Consider the following 21,993-nt stretch of genomic DNA (forward strand, 5'->3'; position numbering starts at 1 on the left):
TGCTTTATTGCGTGCCAGGCACTGTGCCAAGATATTTGTATGCATTATACTATGTTCTGTTTAACCCTTATGCCAACCCTGTGAGGACTGTGCTGTGTTACTTACACCTTATAAATGGGGGAACAGGTTCTGCTGTGGTCTGAATGTTTGCGTCCTCCCAGAATTGAAATCCTAATGCCCAATGTGATGGTCTTAGGAGGCAGGGCCTTTGGGAGGCACCTGAGGGTGGAGCCTTGGGAATGGGATTAGTGCTGGGGGTTGGGGAGACCCCCCTGACCCCCACCGAGTGCCTTGCCCCTCCCAGCACGTGAGGAAGGCCCTGCTATGAAGGAAGAGGGTTCTCGCCAGACTACGACCATCCTGGTGCCTTGATGTTGGACTACGCAGCCCCGGAACCATGAGAAAGAAATTTCTGTTCCTTAGAAGCTACCCAATTCGCATTAAGAGGATGCTTGCAATAAGCTCCTCTCTCTCCCAAGCCACCCAAAATAAACATGTGCTCTCAATAAAACCCGTGGGCACGTGGTACAGATGCAGTTGCGTGACAAGTCCCTTAGTCCCCTCCTCCAGCTCATCCCTCCCCTGAGCTCCGTCTTGTACTGAAGTTGTGGAAACACCACTGACTCCAGGTCACCTAACTCGTGATGATTCCAGTTCAGGTGATCAATTCTGCTTGCGACATGAAGGATGGGTTTGAAGCTGGGAAGGGCCGGAAGCAAGAAGACCGTTGATCTAGTCCATGTCCATTAAGACTATTTCAGATGTGTGCCTGAACTTGACGCTGGAAGGCACTTTTATTATGGTCTGCTTTACAGACAGGCAAACGAGGCTTAAAGAGATTGTTAGGTACTACCGATGACACAATCCATTTCACTAAGTCTCTCTAAAATTTCCGTTTGGAATTTCACAAGATTGTGTATACTGATTATGGTAGGCTGGTTGATGGCGCCCAAAGATAGCAGGTCCTAATCATTGGAACCCGCGACTGTTATAGGGCAGAAGAAACTTTGCAGATATAATTAAGTTAAGGATCTTGACAATGGGAGATTGATTATCCTGGATTAGCCAGGCGGGCCCGGAATATAGTCACAAGTGTCCTTATAAGAGGAAAGAAGAGGGATGTTTGATACAGAAGAGGAGGATGTGGGGTGATGCACTCTGAAGGTTTGGGAGAGACCACAAGCTGGGATGGTTGCCAGAAGCTGAAGAAGATAAGGAATGGTTTTTTCTTAGAGCCGCCGGGAGTCAGCCCTGCCAACACCTGGACTTCAGCCCGTGAAACTGATTTCGGACTTCCGGTCTCCAGAACTGTAAAAGGATCAATTAGTGTTGTTTCGGGCCATTGAGTTTGTGGTAATTTGTTTCAGCGGCCGCAGGAAACGAGTACAGACTGGCACCTGGGCGTGAGGTGCAGCTGTCACAAGTGGCTGAAACTGTGGGGGAAGCTTTGGAACTGAGTGGTGGGCTCATGGAAGACTTTTGAGGGGCATGACGGGAATAGCCTGGATGGCCTTGAGCGGACTGTGCATGGAAGTGAGGCCATAAAGACGCAGCCGATGAGGGCTCAGGAGGTGAGAAGGCGGACGGGAACCTGTACCTAAGTCACCGTAGACAGCGTCGGTGGAAATAGGAACGGCGAAGGCGTCCTGGCGAAGGCTCAGAGGGAAGCGAGGAGCCCGTCACTGGAAGTGGGGGAAAGGCGGTCTCACGGGGCGGCAGAAAGCAAGCGAGACTGTACGCGGTGGCCGTGGACACTGGTTTAGCTGAACGGATGTCCGAGCAAGGTGGCGGCATGACCCGATCTCTCCCGTAGCTTACAGTAACAGGTGAGTGGAGAGAGACGAATCGAGGCAAGAACCTGTCGTGCACGGAGGAACAGGGCTTGGCGTGGCGGGCGCTTCTGAGCCTGTCCAGATCGCGAAGTACTGAAATTGGGATTTTCGCTGCCGGGACCGTGTGCCCGGAGAGATGGCCATGGATGGGGCTGGACCGCGTTCCGCTCGAGCCGCGGACGTCGGGCGTGCTGCTCACGGTCTCTGCAGCCGGCCCAGCAGAGGGCACGAGCAGAAACGAGGGTGTCCGGGGCCGACCCGTCGAGGAGCCTCCAGTCCCGTGGGATGGGTCTCTGGGCCACGCAGGGGCACTCACGAGGTTTGAGGATGTTACATGGCTAGGAACTTCGACAGTTTAGACAAAATGCAAAAAAGGCTGCCAGACTCCCAAAACTCTACAAGGCAGGAAACGACAGGTAAAACTCTCCAGCTGCAAAAACGGGCTGCCTTTCGTGAAAAAGTAAGGACGACTTGGGTTGGGGTTGGAGCTGCAGCCGAGGGGACAAGCCTTGTGCCACAGGGGATCAGTCCTGGGCCTGGACACCTCAGAGGGTTTGCCCCGTGGAATTTCACAATTGCTCCGGACAGGCGTCTCATTTTCCGTTTTCACATGTCTACCCAAGGACGGAAGGGCCATACCCGGTCTCGCCCATACGCTGTCTAGGGGATTTAGACGATGAGATTGGAGACTTCCGAGCAGCTGATCTTTTGGGTGAGCATTAGGACGTGGATCGATGTAATGGGCCGGGACTCTTGGGTGCTGGGATGGGCCGAATGAATTTTACACCTGGGATAGCTGTGAGTTTTGGAAGGCTGTGGTTGGCTGAGAAATGGCTACCAAACGTATATATCTAGGTCCTAACTTCTGGAACCTGTGACTGTTCCCTCCTGTGGCAGAAGGGACTTTGGAGATCCTTAAAATACAGCTCTTGAGGCCGGGAGATCATCCCGGATTATCCAGGTGGGACCTCACTGTTATCATAAGCGTCCTTTCTACAAGCGGGAGGCAGAAGGAGCTTTGACACAGAAGAGGGGAAGGCGATGATGGGAGTAGAGATTGGAGTGCTGTGCGCTGAGCGTGGCGGGAGGGGCCGCCGGGCAAGGAGGACAGGCGGCCACCGGAGGTTGAAAAAGGCAAGAAAACAGACTCTCTCCTCAGAGCCCACAGAAGGAGTCTGCCCGGCCGACACCTTGACGTTAGCCCAGCAAAACTCGTTTCCGACTTCTGGCCTCTGAAACTATAAAAGGAGAAATCTGTGTTGTTCTAAGCCACAGATTTTATGACAATTTGTTATAGCAGCCATAAGAAACAAATACATCAACCGTTAGCTTAATATGGGGCCAATGTACAAACTTACAATATTCAGTTGTTCCATCTAGGAATATAGTAAGCCTTTCGATTCATCGAGTCTTTTATTTTTCTCCAAGTGTTATATTTTGTTTACCTATATCTTGCAAATTTTGTGATGACATTACTATGGGTGCTATAGTGAATGGAATTATTTTAAACACTTTTTTTTTTTTTGAAAAGGAAAACGATTTTTAAATTTATTTAGAAGGATCCAGAACAAGTGACAGTTTGTGTATTGGAAATATCTTTTTTCTTTTTTTCTCCAGAGTAGATATTTTAATAGATTACTGCCTCTTTGAGATCAGGTGTCACATTTTATATTTATTTGTTCTTCAAAAATTTTCGAATAATTCTAGGAACACAGTGAGGGCCCCAGAGTGCCGTGTTGCTTGAGTGTTACCTTTCTTGAAAGTCAATGAAAACAACCACAAAAAAAAAATCTCCCACAAACAATCTTTTTAAAGCTCTGGACATGTAATAGTACGTTAGAAACAGTTGAGCATATTTTTTGGCCTGTGTCTTATTGTGCATTTTCCTGTCTTATTCTTTCAGACGCAAGGCTGGTTCTGAAAAAATATATTGCAAAAGTCTCTGCAACCGTCACAGAGACAGAAAAGGGCCCAGGGAGACTCTGTAAAGAAGACAAGGTACCACGTGATTATTGCTTGTTCTGAAGTCTTTTGAGATATTTGCCTTATAGCTTTACTTTCCACACTAATGTTCCAGAGGTAGGTGATGGAATTTGCTGTTTTCTTCTTCTGTTTTTTTCCCTCCTTCCCTTCTTCTAATAAAAATGAAATGAAATAATATTAAAGAGTAACAGAGATGTACTAAGCGTCTCACCTAACAACATGATTGAATCTGAGAAATGTAGTATTGAGTGAAAAAAAAACAAACAACAACATTGCCAGAACTGCATGGATTTTTATAAAGGTCAACCACAAGCAAAATCAAACTATATTGTTTAGGGACGCCCACACAAAACTATTTAAAGAAGGAACACAGAGATATCAACACAGATTGTGACTGTCTCTTGGAGGCGGGCAGCGGGGGTGGAATGGGAGTGCACAGAGGTGGCCTTAGCTCGACTGGCCGTGTTCCGGTTCTTTAGTTGGTTGGAGGTGTCACTGATACTCATTATTTTGCTCAAAAACTAAGATATACAGCATATATTTTAGTGCATGTGTATATACTATACACATTATGTATTTTTAATGTATCAAATTTTACATATAATGTTAAAAAAAAGATAACACAGATAGAAAGACAGCTTGTTTAAAGCCAGCTTGCCACATTTACTGGATAACAAAGTACTGAGTGCGGACTGGTCTATTGCTTTGGATGTTCACACATGGGAGATACACAGGAGGTTTCGGTAATGTGTTTTTGTTTTAAATTATTTCTGGCATCTCTCTGCAGGATGTTCTGTGACTTTCTGATGAAAAAGAGCGAACAGTTGCTAAAGGCATAGGCATCACCAAGTCTGGAACCGTGATAGGTTACACATTTCACTGGTGGTTTGTAAAACGCTTTACAAAATCTCTTATGAAAAAACAGAATATAGCCAACATTCTATTCGAACAGCTATTGTAGCCATCGGATCTGCCAACCAAGATTTTTCTGACACAAACAAACAGCACTTTGTCAAACTAGTTACTATAAAAGCCTTTTTAATTTCGATTTTTAAATTTTTGGTTATTGGAACTAGAAAATATTAGGCACAGATAGTAATAATGAGAATAAAATTGGAATGTCTAAAGCAAGCTTTTTCTCTTCCATTTCCAGTTTTCATACCCTGTAGTTCTAATAACACGTAGTGTTAATCTCACCATACTTTCTCTTGTATAAACATATGCATGCACACGTATAGTTTTATAAGAGAGATTTCGTTTTTATAAAAGTGAGATGACTATACATATGATTCTTTAGTTTGCTTTTTTTTCTTTTAATGATATGTCACAGTATCTTTCCAAGTCTACTTCCTTCTCTATCCTTCTGCCTCTAGTCCTCCTTATTTATTTAATAATAGGGACCGGACATGCATTTATTCATTCTTCTTATTGTTACAAACTGTCTGACAATAAACAGCTTAAATCAGACACCAGCGGTTTGCTGCCCACGTGCACAGAGATGGTTTTCAGTGATGCGGGGCCCGCTTCCTCCTCCTGTGAACCATCTGAGAAGGAGTGAAGTCTCCACATTGTCTGTTGAGTTGCCTGCAGCTCATACCCTCCACTTACTCTTTTCCAACCTTTGCAAACACTTCTCTGTATCACAGGGCTCAATGAAAATAAAGAACTGGGGAGAGGGTATAGACTAGCCCAAGGCTTCATGACTCTCTAATGCGAGTTTAATTATAATCACATTCCACCGATGTTAGAGCTATGCTGTCCAGTATAGTAGCCACTAGCCACATCTGTCTATTTAAACTGAATTCATTAAAATTAAATAAGATTAAAAATTCAGCCCCTCAGTCACACTAGCTACTTTTTAAGTAGTCGATGGCCACATGTGTCCATGATGGCTGTATTGGACAGTGCAGCTGTAAACCATTTCCATCGTCACAGAAAGTTTTGCTGGGCAGTGCTGGTTTAGGGATACTATAGAGTTTTGTTTTTCCATAAATAAGCGCAAAGCAGACTCTCTTTCTGTCTCTAGAATACCATCCTCGGTGCCTGCCGGGCGAAGAATGAGTGGCTGGAGACCCATTCGGAAGCTTCTATCGATGAGCTTTTTGAGCAGAAACAACAACTGGAAGATGTCGTGACTCCCATCTTCACGAAAATGTCTACGCCACGTAAGTTTTGGATAAAAAATGGTTTGAATGTCAGAAAAGATGAAAATTGGGTTTCATGTTGTTATTTCTGAGATCTTCTGATTTTAACAGTCTTTATTACGTATTACCCTTGTTACAAGCACTGACCTGTGATATAACGTCCTAGTTTCATTAATAGTTTTAATGTTAATAATGACTTAAAATGATAACTGAATTATTTCTATAGAGAATGTCTAATACTTATCTTAATATTATTATCATCATTAATTATTTAATTTAATATAATTTACTATGCCTTTGATTTTGACCGGTGATTTTCAACTAAGAAGGCATGTCCTCCTATGAGGTAGGGTGGCAGAATTTGAGTTACAAAAATAGTCACATGGAGGTAAAGTACACCATAGAGAATATAATCAATACTATTATAATAACTATGTACAGTGTCGCATGGGTATTAGACTTATCAGGCAATCACTTCCTAAGGTATATAAGTGTTTAATTATTATGTTGTATACCTGAAACTAATATAATATTGTATGTCAACTGTAATTGAAAAGTAAATTAAAGCATTTTCGAGTGTTATAACAATATTTTGCAAAACCTATTGTGGGAATACTGTCATGTGAATGAAGAAGGTGCAATGTCAGAATCTAGGTGGAAAGGGGAGAGGGGGTAGATAGATAAGAGTAAAAGGGGGTCAAATATATGGTGACGGAAGGAATTTTAACTTTGGGCGGCAAACACGCAATGCATTATACATACGATATATTACTGAATTGTACACTTGAAATCTATATAATTTTATTAACCAATGTCACCCCAACAAATTTAATAAAAAAAGAAAAGAATCTTGGTGGCAGTCATACCTAAGATTTTTAAAAATATCAGCTTTACTGAGATATAATTCTCATACCATAAAATTCACCATTTAAAAATGTACATACAGTACAGTGATTTTTAGTATATGCAGAATTGTGTAATCATCACCACTATCTAATTTTAGAACATTTTACCACCCATTACCAGTCACTTCCCATTCCTCTCTCCCACAAGCCCCTGGTTACCATTAGCTACTTTCTCTGGGCTTGCCTCTTCTGGACATTTCATAAATAGAATCCGTGGCATTTCGTGCCTGGCTTCTTTCACTGAGCATAATGTTTTCAGAGTTCATCCATGTTGTAACATGTATCAGTATTCCTTTGTATGGGTCAATAATATTCCATTGTATGGATTCAAATTTATCCATTTAGAAGTTGAAGGACATTTAAGTTTCCACTCTTTTGACTATTATAATGATTATTATAAAATATTACAAATAAACTTTTGTGAACAAATTTTCGCGTCACCATATGTTTTCTTTTCTCTAGGGTGTGTTCTTAGGAGTGGAGTTACTGGGTCATTATGCCTCTATGTCTGACCTTTTGAGGACTCGCTAAACCGTTTCCAATTTTTCATTCCCACAAGTGATATATATGAGGGCTCCAATTTCTCCACATCATTATCGACCTTTGTTATTGTCTTTTAGAATTGTTTTTAGCCATCTCAGGTGTGAAGTGGTATGTTAATGTAGTTTTGATTCGAATTTCCTGAATTACTAATGGTATTACACATCTTTCGTGTGTTTACTGGTCATATGTATATTTTCTTTGGAGAAATGTCTATTTGAATTCTTTGCCAGTTTTTAGATTGGATTGCCTTTTTATTGTTGAGTTGTAAGAGTTCTGTATATATTTTGGAGACAAGTCCCTTACCAGATATGTGATTCGCAAATATTTTCTCTCATTCTGTGGGTTGTCTTTTCATTTCCTTAATTGTATCCTTTGAAGCACAAAATTTCGGTTTGATGAAGTCCAGTTTATTTATTTTTTCTCTTGTTGCTTTTACTTTCAGGGTCATATATAAGAAACATTGCCTAATCCAAGGTCATTAAGGTTTACTTTTACGTTTTATTATTTTTTTGTAAGAGTTTCATAGATTTAGCTCTTACATTTAGTTCTAGGGTCCATTTTGAGTTATTTTTGTATATGATGTGAGGTAGGGGTTCAACTTCATTTCTTTGAATGTGTCCAGTACCTAAGATTTTTATGTTTGTCAAAAGGGGCTGTGGATTTTTTTTTAAGGTTAAGACAATCCAGTCTCGTGGCGTGGCAGATTATCCCTTGCCACCTGTATCTAACATCCCAGGTCTCCCGAAGGGAGCTAGACACTTTTGACTGTCCTTGGCTTTAAAGAACCTGCCACCCATGTGGTAAACATGCATACTTGAGAAGGTAGACTAAGTGCTGTGTGTGGTCCGAGAAGGTCAGATGTGGGAACAGGGACGTGGTTGGTGTCCGTCTGGCTGATTGTAGTCATGTCTGTGTTAAGAAACAGTAGGCAATGAGGTTAGAAAGTTAATTTGTCATCATTTCATTAAAAGTACTGAATTATAAGCTTAGAAAACTTGGGCTTTATTTTCAGTGTAGTGAGTTGACATTAAAGGCTTTGGAGTAGGAGAGAAGAGAGGTTATAGTGGGGAATAATCTGTCTTTCCTTGTAAAACGGATGGGAGAGAGAAGAGGCTAGAGGGAGTGAGACCAGCATAGTCCAGGAGTTGAGATGATTAAGACCTGAATGATTGTGATACCGTCCGATTTCCACCCTCCCCCCGGCTCCACCACGACTGTTCGCCTGGCCCAACAACCTCCTTCCCTTCTCACATCTGAGGAAGGTTAGCTCTCTCCCCATGAATCCTGTATGCCTTCCAAGCACTGGTCATATGTATATTTTCTTGCACCTTCATATTATGGAAAGGTTGGATCTTGACGGAACCTCTGAAATGTCCCCTTCATTTTACAATAAAGAAAATGAAGACAAGAGAGGTTAAGCAATTTATAAAAAAAAAGTTATTCTATTCAATGGCAGAATTAGGAACAATAATACTGATTGCAGTACAGCTGTAAATATTTTTAAAAAGGCAGGCGGGGAGAATACTTGAATTGACACACCAAGGTTTAATTAATGACCGGGATAGACTGATTTACTTCATGCCCGTTGTTTTAAAAACTGGCTTCGTTTTTGTTTTATATTACAAGCTGACTAAATGTAATTCTAAAAATCTGCTTCCTTTCAGGCCAAGTGAAAAGTGCCAAATCTGTAACCTAGGCCGTGGTCAGAGAAGAAGTCAGCATCGCACCTTCTACCGGACATACATTTTATAAAAGGCCACCTTTTCTACCAGTATTTGTAAAGACAAACCTATCGATGACAATGGAAGTTGAGAAAATAGATGTGGAGTTTCGTAAAAACGTTTAAGTATGGAATGAAATCACCCTTGTTTGGCTTCACCCTCTCCCGCGGCTTGCGCCCAGACTCGGTGGCCTGCACTCGGCCCCCAGGCACAGTCTCGTGTGGGTTCCACGTGCTCCTTCCAGGGAACGTGTGGGTCCGAATCACTCACGAAAGCTCTGTGGAGCCTTTAAAAGCTACTTAGAGAACCCAGTAATTTTCTGTGTAATCGAGGCAGGAAATTTCCTTTCAGTTGAGGAATTGTATGAATAAAGACATTGGCTATTTCCAGAGGAAAAATTCGTTTTCCATCTCTCAAAAGGAGAGCTGTGGGGTGACATTCTGGGGCAAGGAAACGGTAAGAACAGTTTGGGTCAGGGTCTTTTGCTTATACAACTATCGAATTTTATGTCCAAATTAAAATTTACTTGTGAGGTGGGAGGTAATTTCTCAGCCTACTTAATTATTTGTATTTAACCTCTGCCTATCTTTAAATTAATAAACATGAATCTGTTTTATATTTAGATTTTCTCTCTTTTGTAGGTTTGGTAATATAGATATTGTAACTGGACTCCATGCCATTTTCCCTTCTGTTCTATTTTATATTTCCTAGTTTTTAAATATCATTGTTGGTTTAATATTTAGCGATTTAGAATGTCTTTTTCTTCTTTTTTTTTTTCCCCTAGTTTATCTAAAAATCCCTTATCTATTTGCTCTGTGATTTTCTGGAAAAGTTTTATAGGAAGGAAATGTTTTAAAAAATGCCGTTTAGTCGCTTTCCTTATACGTCCTTTTCTTTGTCCCACTCTGAAAGCTTGAGGGGACAGAAAAGAAATGAGCAATTCAGTAATTCCTTTTCAGCTGACATTTTCTCAGCCATGGTTCTCATACTAAGCCAAGGAGCCACCTGCTTAGCCCTGTCTGAGTCTCATGCCCATCCCTGAACCAACCATGGGTCCGGGGGTGGGGAACTGACTAACCAACCTGCTCGACTGTCTCAGATAGTCTCATGTATCATCACAAGGTGGGGGTGGGACAAAAACTGGGCAGCCTCTCAGCCCTCTACTCTCAAAGCCACCAAAGTCTACTCAGTTGGCTCCACCAAAAATGATGAAATATAAATTATTGCTTTTTAAAAAAGCTTCATGGAAAAGATTGTAATGTAGAGCCATTTGGTTATCTCTGTATTTCAGTTATGTGCTCTCTCTCCTCTAGCTCTCAGAACTATATGTAATCTCGAGCCGACTCTGAGTTTTGCCCAAGTTTTCTTGAAGTGCGAAGACTTCACTGAAGGTCATGGGGAATCTGAAATTTGAAATGTGAAACTGCATGAGTTTTACCCGTAGGGGCTCGGTGGACCAAGCAGGGAGACAGCAGTAGGGTGGGGGCTAGATAGAGCCTGGAAGGACATTGCTCAAAATGACCGGAGGCAGTGCGGTTGAGGAGAGAAATCAAGGTGATGAGCAGTGTGGACAGGGTGAAGCTGAAAATGGCACAGAGGGTGGTGAACTTGGCAAGAAGGGCAGTTAAATTAGGGCAGGATGGGAAAGAGTAAGGAAGAGGTCTCAGGAGACAGCCTGTGGATGAGACCTGTTTGTTTGTTTGTTTGCTTGGTTGATATTTTTAACATGGACCTGGGGAGTGGTGGTAAGGATGGGCCCCGCGGCTTAAATGAACCACAACAAAATATTGTGAAGTGAACATTTGGGGGAATGGCGTGTGGGTGCCGGTGCTGGTGGTTGCAGTCAGGGGTGGACGAGACTGTTGACCGGAACCATTTAGTCTCAGGTAGGAATTAGGACTTTGGTTTGTCAAAGTTTCCTTGATATGGAGCCGTGGAGAAGGTTGGTGATGGGTTAGTAATCTCGCTGCTGTGGCGTAATGCTTGCTGCCCCGGGGAAGAGAATTGGATTAGTGTAGTACAGGGACGAGAGAGTAGAATCTCTCTGTCACAAAATAACTTCCTCAAAACTAAACTACAGATTGATTACCGATGTTTGATTGCTTAGATTTATACCGTATTCGTTTTCGGTGATTAGATATGGGGCAAAATATATGTGAGTTATAGGCATCACAGAATTGGAGATGCATTTGTTCTCCTATAAAGAGTGGGCGACACTGTTTCTTCAAATTAAGGAACAAACGCCAAGGACAAATAGGAGCCAAGGAGGAAAATGGGGGTGAGAAACTCTTATTGAAAAGGAAGGAGAGGTGGAAGAAGAGAAAATAGAAAAGGGTGAATGACAAAGGCAGAGGGGAGACAAGGCAGTGTTGAAGAGTATTGGAGTGGAAGAAAGAAACACGGTACATATTAAAAATATATGTAGGAGGAGATTCTGTCCACCTGGTCAGTGACTGTTCAGCTGTTATGTCAGGCAGAGAAAATCAGTTAAGACAGTTGTGGGTGTGGACACAGCTTGATGGATAAGACCGCACGCTTCCCTGAGACCGCTCGGTTAACTGCTTCTGGATTGGGGGTGGGGACAATGTACGTAGCCAATCAGAATAAAAGTGGGTTGGCAAGAAACCAATGGGAATCACGCATGGAAATGGCTTTCGCTGTGACATCGGTTGGCAGTGCCGTTACCGTTCCTGGCAAACAGACGCAGAGCTGAGCATCGTTCCCTGTCGACAGTCTTCATCCAGGTGCCAGCTCTGAGCCAGCTGTGCCTTGGAAGAAGATACCGCTGGTCTTGGTAGTTTGGACAAGTTGATTAGAGAGTGACGCTGTGGTGACAAGCGGGGAGAGCAGGATGTGAAGACGCCACGGACCTGGTGGGCTACGCGAGAGGCAGGTGAAGTGATTGGAGGTGTCACATTCCGAATCTCATTTCGGGCCCGATCCTTTACTTCCCACCAGAATCACTGTGCTCTGTAGACCACACAAGTACAAAACCGAGAACCAAAGATGAGCTCTAAATATTGCCAGGGACACTTCAGGAACCTCGGGAATTGTTAGGTTGAGGCTGGCCACGAGGAAAATGACACAGGACGAGTCCTTCTTGGGACTGCTACGTAGGGCACCAGTGTGTGGGGGAATTGGGGCTCAAATCCTGCCTCTTACTCACGTGCCGAGCCATGCGGTGTGCCCTGCCATCGGGAAAGGGGACTTTTTCCAATTCACTCAAAGCACCATGTGTTCAAACCTCAACTTTAGTCTCTTTGTTTTTAGGTGATTCGCCCCCTCCCAACCGCCACCTTAACAGGTGTGACTCAGCTTTGACCTCATTTCCCAGTTGCCAGTTTGGATTCGGAGGGTCCCGAGAGAGGAGAAAGGGGACATGGGATCGCAGGAGTAAAGGAGAATTCCAGAAGGATTTGTACCCGTGGAGAAAGTGTTTCCCCTCAAACAGTTCGGGCCATCCACTGTTAATGGAGAGCCTCTTACGTGCCATGCTCCGAGTGCACAGCCTTAAGAAAAATTAGTATTCAGCTCTAGCCCTTGAGAAACCGTCCAATGGGGAAGGCAAACACATTACCATATCATATAACAGTAAGCGCGAAGCCCCATACACTCACTGCCCCCCATACATGCCGCTTCTGAGCACGAAGCACCCACGCTGCTGTTCGTGTGCCCGTAAGATGTTGCCGGAGCTAGAGCTGGAACGGGAGGTGTGAACGTGTGCATCGGGTCCTGGCGAGTCTCATTTTCTTCTTTTTGCATATTATAACAGGCCGGTCTGTAGTTGGGAAAGTGTCAATAGTAACTCACGTACGAGTTCATCAAGTAAGGACTGAAAAAGCCATGGCAAGAACGAACTCTTCATTCTGGAATCATAGCGAAGGTAGCAAACCCGATTTACTCTGTGGAAGGCCGGCTGACTACACTTTCGTGAAAGGGCATTTTACAATGCTCGTGTGTTCCATTATTGTTGTGGGAGGTAGGTGGTGGTTTTTAAATTTCATCTTTCCTCCGCCCTCTGAACCCTTGTCAGTGCGGAAAGTAATCACAACTACATCAGAAGAAGGGGTCCAATGAAATTATAAGACGAGAGCGAATGCTATCTATCAGTCTAGCTTCATTTAATTCTAAGTAGCATCTACACTAGGTCCCTTCCCTCAGTGACATTTGCTGAGCACAGCCCCATGATAGACATAGGCAAATAAGACAGTCTTTAATCTAAAGGGATCTCTTAGGGTGGTTAGGCTCACAAATCACTACAATGCAGTGTGCTTAGCATAACTCAAAAGTGTGGACAAGGGTCTCTGGTGACGAGGAGGAGGAAGAGCCTTACCTGACTTAAGTACCTGGGACGAGGGGAGGGCAACTGGAACCTAGACGTTCGAGTCACAATTCGCCTAGTTGGCGTCATCAGTTTTGTCCATTCTGCTATGGCTTTTGATGTGATTTTTCTTTGGGGAAGATGCAGCATCCACACCAACTCCTACTGGAGAATCAGAAAGTTCACAAGGAAGGGCCTCTTAAACGATGCTTAAGCATTCAGTAGGTACAGTGAACGATATTAATGCAGGTAAGATAACATATTCAAAAATGCGGTTGTTCGATTCTACAATTCAATGCTAGTGATTAGAGAAGTTTTAGTTCCCTTTAAAACTTTTTATTTGAGCAAAAATATCAGCTGATTTAATAACCTTTCTGGAACGAAGAAGACTATAAAGAAAAACAATGAAGCAAACAGACATAAAAATCTTCAGATGTACTCATTGTATCAGGGAGTGAGGTGGTTTTCTCTGGGGTCTTTAAGATACTCATTAATGACCTTGATTTCAGTTAGTACTATGAGGTGCTGGTGACCATGAACTTCACTATTTCTAGACCCCTGACGATTCCATAGAGACAAGTGCTCCAGCAATAAAGGACACTGCAGAGATAGTTCGAGAAACATTTCTTTGTCTGGCTTTACAAATAAGAAGTATTCAATAAATTGACTGATTTGGCTAGACCTATAGCCGGAAGTCAGGAAACGCAGAATCTGGGATGCCAATGAATCTTGCCCGAGGCATAGATCAATTGGATTATAGTCTATACATTGCTCCTGCAGGGAATAAGTTTCAAGGCAAGAAAATATATGTAGATAGAGAATTAAGGGCTTTCGTTACCAGTCCAGTGAAGACAGTTTTTCCCTATGGTTAGGGCTCAGTTAAAAGTATTTCTGTGGACGTGGTTCCATAATGTAGCGGTTAGCATGTCTGCTTTACCCAGGAACCCAGAAGGTCCTGGATTCATGCCCCAGTGGAGACACGGTCTGTGGTCTATGGCCATGCCACCCTGAACAAGCCCAATGTCTAACCTTGGAAGCTAAGCAGGGTCAAGCCTGGTTAGTACTTGGATGGGAGACCACCTAGAAAGATCAAGTGCTGTAGGCATTAAAAAAATAATAATAAAAGTATTTCTGAGACAACAGTTTACTGGTTACCAGAGGGGAAGCGGGGAGGTAGGAAAGGGTCAAGGGGGGTCGAATGTATGGTGACAGATGGAGATTTGACTTTGGACGGTGAACACACAATGCAAAATCCAGATGATGAATTACAGAATTGTACACTTCAAACCTACATGATTTTATTAACCAATGTTAATAAATTTTAATAAAAGAAGTATTATTGGCTTTTAGGAAAACTATAGAATATATGTTGCTGTAGCTTAGGATGAGTAATTATTAATGTAAGGTATACTATGTAGATATGAAGTTTGGCTTTTCGTAATTTCTCATCATTAGACCCATAGGTGAGACACCCGTGCAGTGATCCTAACATGACACTGGGTGGGCAGGTGGAAGGGCTTTGGAACTTCAATATTTTCCAGCTTTACCTGGAAGAGATGCCTCATTCTGTGTGTCTTATTCTTAAGAGACAGCATCTGTAACAGCTGTCAGTCATTTATTCATAATGATATGACAGAGGACATTTAAAATGAAATAACTAGGGAGAGGGGATTCGAAGTTGCTTTGAAACGACACATCATGTTTAAATAACATGCATGTATTTCTTTAGGCTTACTAAGGATGTGCTTAAAGAATTCTGAAGTCATCACTTTGACAGTTCTTTCTCTACTAGGATTTGTGACAGGTCAGCTGGCCTACAATTTCATTGAGGTAATGTATGTACCCCAAATTAGAGAATGACCGAAAGAACAAAGACCCTAAACAGCTATCCCCGAACGTATGGAGGGTTTTTGTTTTTGTTTTTTAATGTAAAGAGTTACAGACAAATACTCACCTGGTGGTAAAGTTTTTGAAAGTGAAAACCATTCAGTAAAGGACACACAGAGATGCTTAAGAAAAAGCACCAATCTGGAAGTGAGGGAGATTGGCTTGTCTTCTTGAGTTCTTCGTGGTCTCCCTGGGAGCCCTGTCCTGTTCCTTCCCCCGGTGCAAATGCTGGCGTCTTGCATGTTGTTGTCTTCAGCGCCCGTGGAGACCAGTCGTAAAAGGCAGTGGTTATTGCTATGATGAAGTATGGTCACACTTTTCTAACTGCCAGATTAAATGCGAAACATACCTCGTGTATGATATAGATACAAGAAAAATTAATTGATTAACCCTCAATTTCAAATGCATAGCAGTGCGATCAATTACAGTTTGTCTCCACTCATTCTTTTATTTTTTTAAACAGAGACCATGCTTGTGCCTCCCTAGGATTGTCGAAGCCTCTAGTTACTCTCCTGAAATATCACACGTGTCCTGGCCAACAGCTTTTGGGTGTTTCCCATGCACCGGGCTCCCTTTTCAGTGCTTTGTATTTATTAATTTACTAACTTGTTATTAATGCTTGAGTTAACTAATTCACCCGCACAGTAACCCAGTGGAAGTGATTATCCTGCTCCTGTTCTGTAGATACGCAAACTGAGGCGCAGAGAGGTTAAGTAATGAAGGTTAAACTATTAATTGGGACAGAAACCTTTTAGGCGGGAATATTTACAGCACCACTGTCATTGCTGCGGTTTTTTCTGTTCCCCTGTGTGCGACCTTCATGGTTTATTTTCCACAGGTACCATCTGTACTAGCATCTAACATTTTTCTCTACTTGACTCACTGAAAGATTTTAAAATACTAAGCAAATGTCTGTGAAATCACAAGTACCTAGGCACGATTCCTTTTTCCCTCTTAACGCAAATTAGGATAAATATCTAACAGTCAAATAAAAAATACTTATCTGCGAACCACCCAAAATTGTCTCAGGGATCACCAAAGGTAAGGGTTCCACTTTTGAAAACACCAATTATTAACCACAAGCCCAAAGTCACAATTCTCTGGTGAATAGGGGACCTCACACTAACTCATCCGGACGGTTACATCAAGAAATCAACCCCAAGACTCTCAGGACTTGGCTGGTAGATCATCTCTCATTAGCTGCAAATTAGAATACTCTTAAGATTTATATTGATTGACGTACCATCGACCTAATTCCTAAAACTTCAAAATGGTCACAAACTAATTTCCTGTTTGTTTTCGTTAGTTTAGGTGCACCAACTCGTCTACCCTCTTCTAAAAACACCAAGTTTTTCGCTTTATTGTTATTTCTCACCTCTAATTATATTTATGGCTGCTTTGGACGTGGACTTTTATATACTCAGGAATATGCTTTGGCAGGTAAGAACACGTTTTAAATTAGGTCAATTCTTGCTTATTCATTTGGACAAAGAATATGACCGTCGATAAAGATCAATAATTCACAAGTCTCACATTTTTAGCTGTTTTACCCTCCTCATTCTGCAGAACCCATAAGTAAAGAGAGCCGAAGGAAGGGAGAATGGATAATATTTGCGAGTGACCACTCTGACCAGGTGCTGAGTAAATAAATACCACCTCCATTTCACATATAAGCAGAGAGCAGTGTGGAGGCCACCGACCAGGCTGATCAATGACAGAACACGGGCTCTGAAGTCACAGCCGACTTCCTCTCAGCTCTCTCTGTAGATTTGCCCGCTTCTTTCCTGCTAAGATTGTTCTATTCGTGCCTTCTCTCTTCTTTTTTCTTAACCATACTTGCCAGACTATTTTAGTTTTCCTTTCAAAGAACATTTGACTTTTTTGGATTGATTGATTGATTGATTGATTGATTGATTTATCCATCCCCCTCCCTTACATCTTGAGTTAGATATTAGTCGACCGAGTTTTAGCTTTTTCTAGTTTTTGTACTTTGTACATTTAAGGTTTTAAATTTTCCTGTGACTAGTCTTTTAGTGTAATCCTGTATGTTTTGATTTTTAGTGTTTTTATTATCATCCCGGTCCTACCTAAATTTTAATATATTTTTTCTTTGACCCGTTAATTATTTAGAAATTGTTTTAAAATCTCCAAATATGGCTCTCGATTCTCTCATCACAGTGTGGTCAGAGAATGTGCCTTGTATGTCCGCTCTTGTGATTTGTGGAGATTTGCTTTGCGGCCTAGTACGTGATCAGTTTTCCAAAATGGTCTGTGTTTGCTTTATAAAAAATGTCTGTTCTCTAATTTTTGAGTGCAGGGTTAACAAAATGTGTTCAGTAGATTGTTTTGTTAATTATGAACTTTGGTACAGTATACAATGGGATATTATTCAGCAATAAAAAGGGAATAGAATATTCGTAGGCACAACTCAAAAGAGTTTCAAATGTGCTATGTTAAGAGAAAGAAGACCGGGCTCAGAAGGCCACTTATTAATTAACTCCATACAGAGACCGACCATCCTTCTAGCAAAGTCAAAACTGTGGGTTTGGAGAACACATCATTGGTTGCCAGGGACTCGGGATGGGGGAAGAAACTGACTATAGAGGGGCAGCATGGGGAAGTTTTTTGGGGCGATGGATGTGTAACTGGGGTCAAGGATGAAATGATTGTATGCATTTGTCAAAAGTCATATAACTGTACACCAAAAGAATGAATTTTACCGTATACAAGTTAAAGACAATTTTTTAAAAATCAAAGGAAATAGATTTGGATTTATTTCTCCCATATAGTTTTGTACTTTTTATTTACCATGTTTTTCTTTGCTTTCTTCCCTTTTCAATCAACTAAGTTGGTTCAGTTTCTTTATCCTTTTTGTTCCTTCTGCTTGTTTAAAAGTTTTACATTTTATTTCTATTTATGAGGCAGGCACTGCCAGTTGCCTATTTGATATGCATTCTCCCTTTTTCCCTCACTAACAGAAACTTACTATTTTTCGTTTGGTTTGGTGGTAGTGGGCCCACTGCAAACTACTACATTTCCTGGCATCCCTGACTATGTGGTTGCCTTAGAAGAGTTTGGACAATGATGTGCTATCCAAAAGTTTGCTGAATGTGGTATCTTCTAGAATACTCTTAATAAGGGGGCCACATCAGCTAACACATGCTTTTTGCCCTTTGTTTTTTACCTCTCGTTCTGCCTCAGTTAGACGCTGAGGAAACCAGGAAATGTTTTACACAGAAGCAGGAGAAATTTCAAGAACATTTTAAGAACATTTTGATGTTAATAACTATTAAGCTGGAATAGCAAGCAACAAGAAAGATTGGGGGATTGGTCTTTTCACAATAAGATAGAATCTCATTTTTTAGAAGGGATGATTTCTTTGAGGCAAGGTAAACTAGAATACTTTTTTAAAGTATATATCACCAAAGGAATTGTATATATCACCAGAGGAATTGTATATATCACCAAGATCTGATTCTTAGGTAAATGAAGTCATGCCATCTTTCGAGGTTAAATCTAACACTGTGTAATGAATTGGCTTCACAGGTCTTGTTAACTGGATTCATTAGCTTCTCTACGGCATTCATCATACTTGGAAATGTGATCATGAACTTCAATAAACAGATGTGGGATTTGCAAGCTTCCATACTCTTTAGCATGACCATTAGCATTACAGATCCTATTTATTCTGTGAATTCACTGAAAATTATTGGTATGTTATTTATTTCTCTCTCATTGAAGTTTGAGGATAACTTATTTTCACCTGATTATATTTTTCTTGCACGAATCGTGCATCTGACAGAGTAGATATTTGTGCTGCTGTTCTTGAGGGTAGAGCATTGATTGACCTGAAGGATGTAATCATGATCTGGATTAAATAACGCCAGTTATAATCTCAAAGGATTTTTTTTTTTCAAGAAGAAAAATGTAACCTTTCTAGAAGGTGATCAAAATTAGCCTTCTTATTCCATTCCACTGAATTCTGAGCCATGAGGGAGAGAATCTGTTCTCCCCACTGAAACTTTGTCAAGGTCTTGCTACCTCCTGCCAGAACTCCGTTTTAGATGAGCCAAGCTGGGGCAGGTGGTAGTGGGGAGTGTAGTTCACTAAAAGAAGTGCGGTGAGAGCGCAATGTGGCAATGATGTCATTCAATACGAGCTTATTCCCAATAGGGTTTGGGGCCTATTCTGCTTCCCGTCTTATTTAGAAAAAGGTGATTCCTCTCTGAAACACCCCGCTTTGGTCACATTTTGTTAACATGACAGTACAAACATGAAAGGGTTAGATGCTGCGGTTTCTGTTTTTGACTCAGCAATATTTTCCTAACCAAGTTTAAGGTATTGGTTATATTTAGTAGCAATATATTGCCTTATGGTGGGGATGGGAAACCTCCAACCTTCACAGCAAATGGTATTCACGTTTCACACCCTCTTATACCTATGTTGGGAAACAGAAGCGATTTTAAGGCACTCGTGGTGCTGATGTTCTAAATCGTCACAAGATTTTTCTCAAAGTCTTCTTTTCTCTCTCTCCCTGCCCTGCCTCTTTTTCCAAGTTCAGATTTTTTTTCTTTTTCTCTCCTGTCTTTCTCTTTCAGCTAATTTGTATTTGCCGCTTGTTTTATTCACTTCCTCTCATCCTGCTCCCTTTTCTGTAATCTCTTGACTCTAAGTGGCTGTTAGTAAACTCTAAACTTTAATTATTTATTGCAGTTTCCATATTCAAAATCGTTTTCAAAAAGGAGTAAGATACAAAATCTTCAATTTCTTGAAAAGATAATGAGCAAAGGTATTTGGCTCTTAGTTGAAATTTTCTTGATGTCAGTAATGCTCAGGTGGTACATCGGTTCTGGGCCCAATAACCTTTTTCCCAATAAGACAGATTTGACTCACTGTTAAGGGGGAAAATCACTCTCACTTATGGCATTAGTAGAGCCACCGTATAGAACCCATGTGAGAATTAGATATATGGTCCTTTTCCCCAAAACAGTTTAATTCTATCTAATCGTTATAATACAGTAACTTTTTAAGGAAAAATATTTTTACCATATGCTTAAAACGATAGCAATAATATACAAAACTAGTGCTCATGCTCCTACAATGCGAATGGCGCTTCTTTCGATGTGCACTCGTGTGCTGTAGAAACTGCACAACCTAAATCTGAGAGGGACTGACCCACTAAAGAGTATGGCGGATGTTCACTTGGGAGTTGAAAGGCACTTGTCTATTCATCATCTGTTTTAAAAGAGCATGGTAGGGCTCCAGCAGGTTTTACTTTAAAACAATCTGGAATAGGAACTCGTAAAGCAATAACGTACACAGTTTCAGTATGATTTCAATCGAATAAAAAGAATTATACGCTTAAAAAAAAAGACTGCCATATTAAAACGGTTATATCTGGGTTGTGGAATTTGTAGATTTTTTTTTCTTATTTCCTTTTCTGAATTCTACAGTGATTTAATGAATATAATTTAGTTCTACATTAAAGCAGGAAGAATGTGGGGAGTAATTCCTGTGGCGTTTTATTATTGAAACATTCACTCTGAATATTGTAGCGATAATAAAAACCTCGATACGCCAAACCTCATGCTTTACTTGCTCCTGGTTGACCCACTGAATCTCAGAGGATAAAGGGTTTCTTGCCCAGCTAAGTCGAATGTGCTAATCCTGTTGAATTGGTATTTGTGTGCTTTCTGTTTACAGTCAAAGTTGTAATAATAAGACGAGATGGTTATACTTTTAATTTTGCCTTTTATTATCTTCGTTTCCTTATGGGCTGCAGTAATGAATGAGGAAGAACAGAAATAACCGACCTGACTATTGATCCTCAATCAGATACTGAGTTATAGGACGTTCCTTATAATCCTGGTTTTTCCCCTATCGTTCAGGAGACTTTTTGCAAAGACGTTCCCTTCAGCTAAGTCACTTCTCTCTCCAAGAAGTTTTCAGTGGTCATGCTCAGAAGCCAGAAGTTGGGGGAAAGTGGTTGTTTACTCGGGCACGTTGCCACTCTGAACAAAACAAATTTTGTCGCCGAGAACAGTGGATGGATGCTGGATGGGCAGGCACCAGTCACTATCGCCCTGCAAGCAAATTGTGTATCACCAGGCAGTTAATTGGATTATGTTTTCCATTAAACTTAACTGTTAGTGGATGTTAAGTGCCAATAAGATTTCATATTTAATTTTTTTTTTTTTTTACAAAGGCTTTATCTCAACGCAACCCATACCATAAAACTCCCTCTTTTAAAGTGTACAAATCAGTGGTGTTTAAATATTTAGTTATGCAGTCATCATCGCTATCTAATTTTAGGACATTGTCATCACACCCTAAACGAACCTCATCTCCATTAGCTGTCACTCCTCATTCCCTAGCTGCCCCCGCCCCCACAGCCCTTGGGAACCACTTAATCTATTTCCTGTTTATGGATTTGCCTATTCTGGACATTTTGTTTAAATCACGTTGTACCGTGTGCGATTTTTGCACCTGGCTTCTTTCACTTAGTTTGATGTTTTTAAGGTTTGTCCGCGTTGTAACCTGTATCAGTCAGTACTTTATTCCTTCCCATGGTAGACCAGATTGTTTATCCATTCGTCAGTGGACAGACTACGGGTCGTCTCCACTTTTTGACTATTATGAGTAACGTTGCTGTGAACA

At 41.4% G+C, this 21,993-nt stretch overlaps 2 protein-coding genes across 4 annotated transcripts in view; both read left to right on the plus strand.

Moving 5' to 3' along the window:
• Window positions 1–9,750, plus strand: part of ANKRD45 (ankyrin repeat domain 45) — a 29,186-nt gene extending 19,436 nt beyond the window's left edge. For all 3 annotated transcript variants that reach the window (XM_039881464.1, XM_039881465.1, XM_039881466.1), the window contains exons 4-6: window positions 3,736–3,830; window positions 5,842–5,980; window positions 9,072–9,750. In XM_039881464.1, the coding sequence (XP_039737398.1) occupies window positions 3,736–3,830; window positions 5,842–5,980; window positions 9,072–9,103 (266 nt within the window). In that variant the 3' untranslated portion in view covers window positions 9,104–9,750. The remainder of the gene's footprint in view (window positions 1–3,735; window positions 3,831–5,841; window positions 5,981–9,071) is intronic.
• A 2,758-nt stretch (window positions 9,751–12,508) lies between these two features.
• Window positions 12,509–21,993, plus strand: part of SLC9C2 (solute carrier family 9 member C2 (putative)) — a 54,457-nt gene continuing 44,972 nt past the window's right edge. Inside the window, exons 1-4 of the mRNA XM_039881467.1 lie at window positions 12,509–13,107; window positions 15,179–15,279; window positions 16,648–16,776; window positions 18,883–19,048. Of these exons, the coding sequence (XP_039737401.1) occupies window positions 12,972–13,107; window positions 15,179–15,279; window positions 16,648–16,776; window positions 18,883–19,048 (532 nt within the window). The 5' untranslated portion in view covers window positions 12,509–12,971. The remainder of the gene's footprint in view (window positions 13,108–15,178; window positions 15,280–16,647; window positions 16,777–18,882; window positions 19,049–21,993) is intronic.

This window comes from Pteropus medius, unplaced genomic scaffold, assembly GCF_902729225.1.
Source record: "Pteropus medius unplaced genomic scaffold, Ma_sr-lr_union100, whole genome shotgun sequence".
Lineage (NCBI taxonomy): Eukaryota > Metazoa > Chordata > Mammalia > Chiroptera > Pteropodidae > Pteropus > Pteropus medius.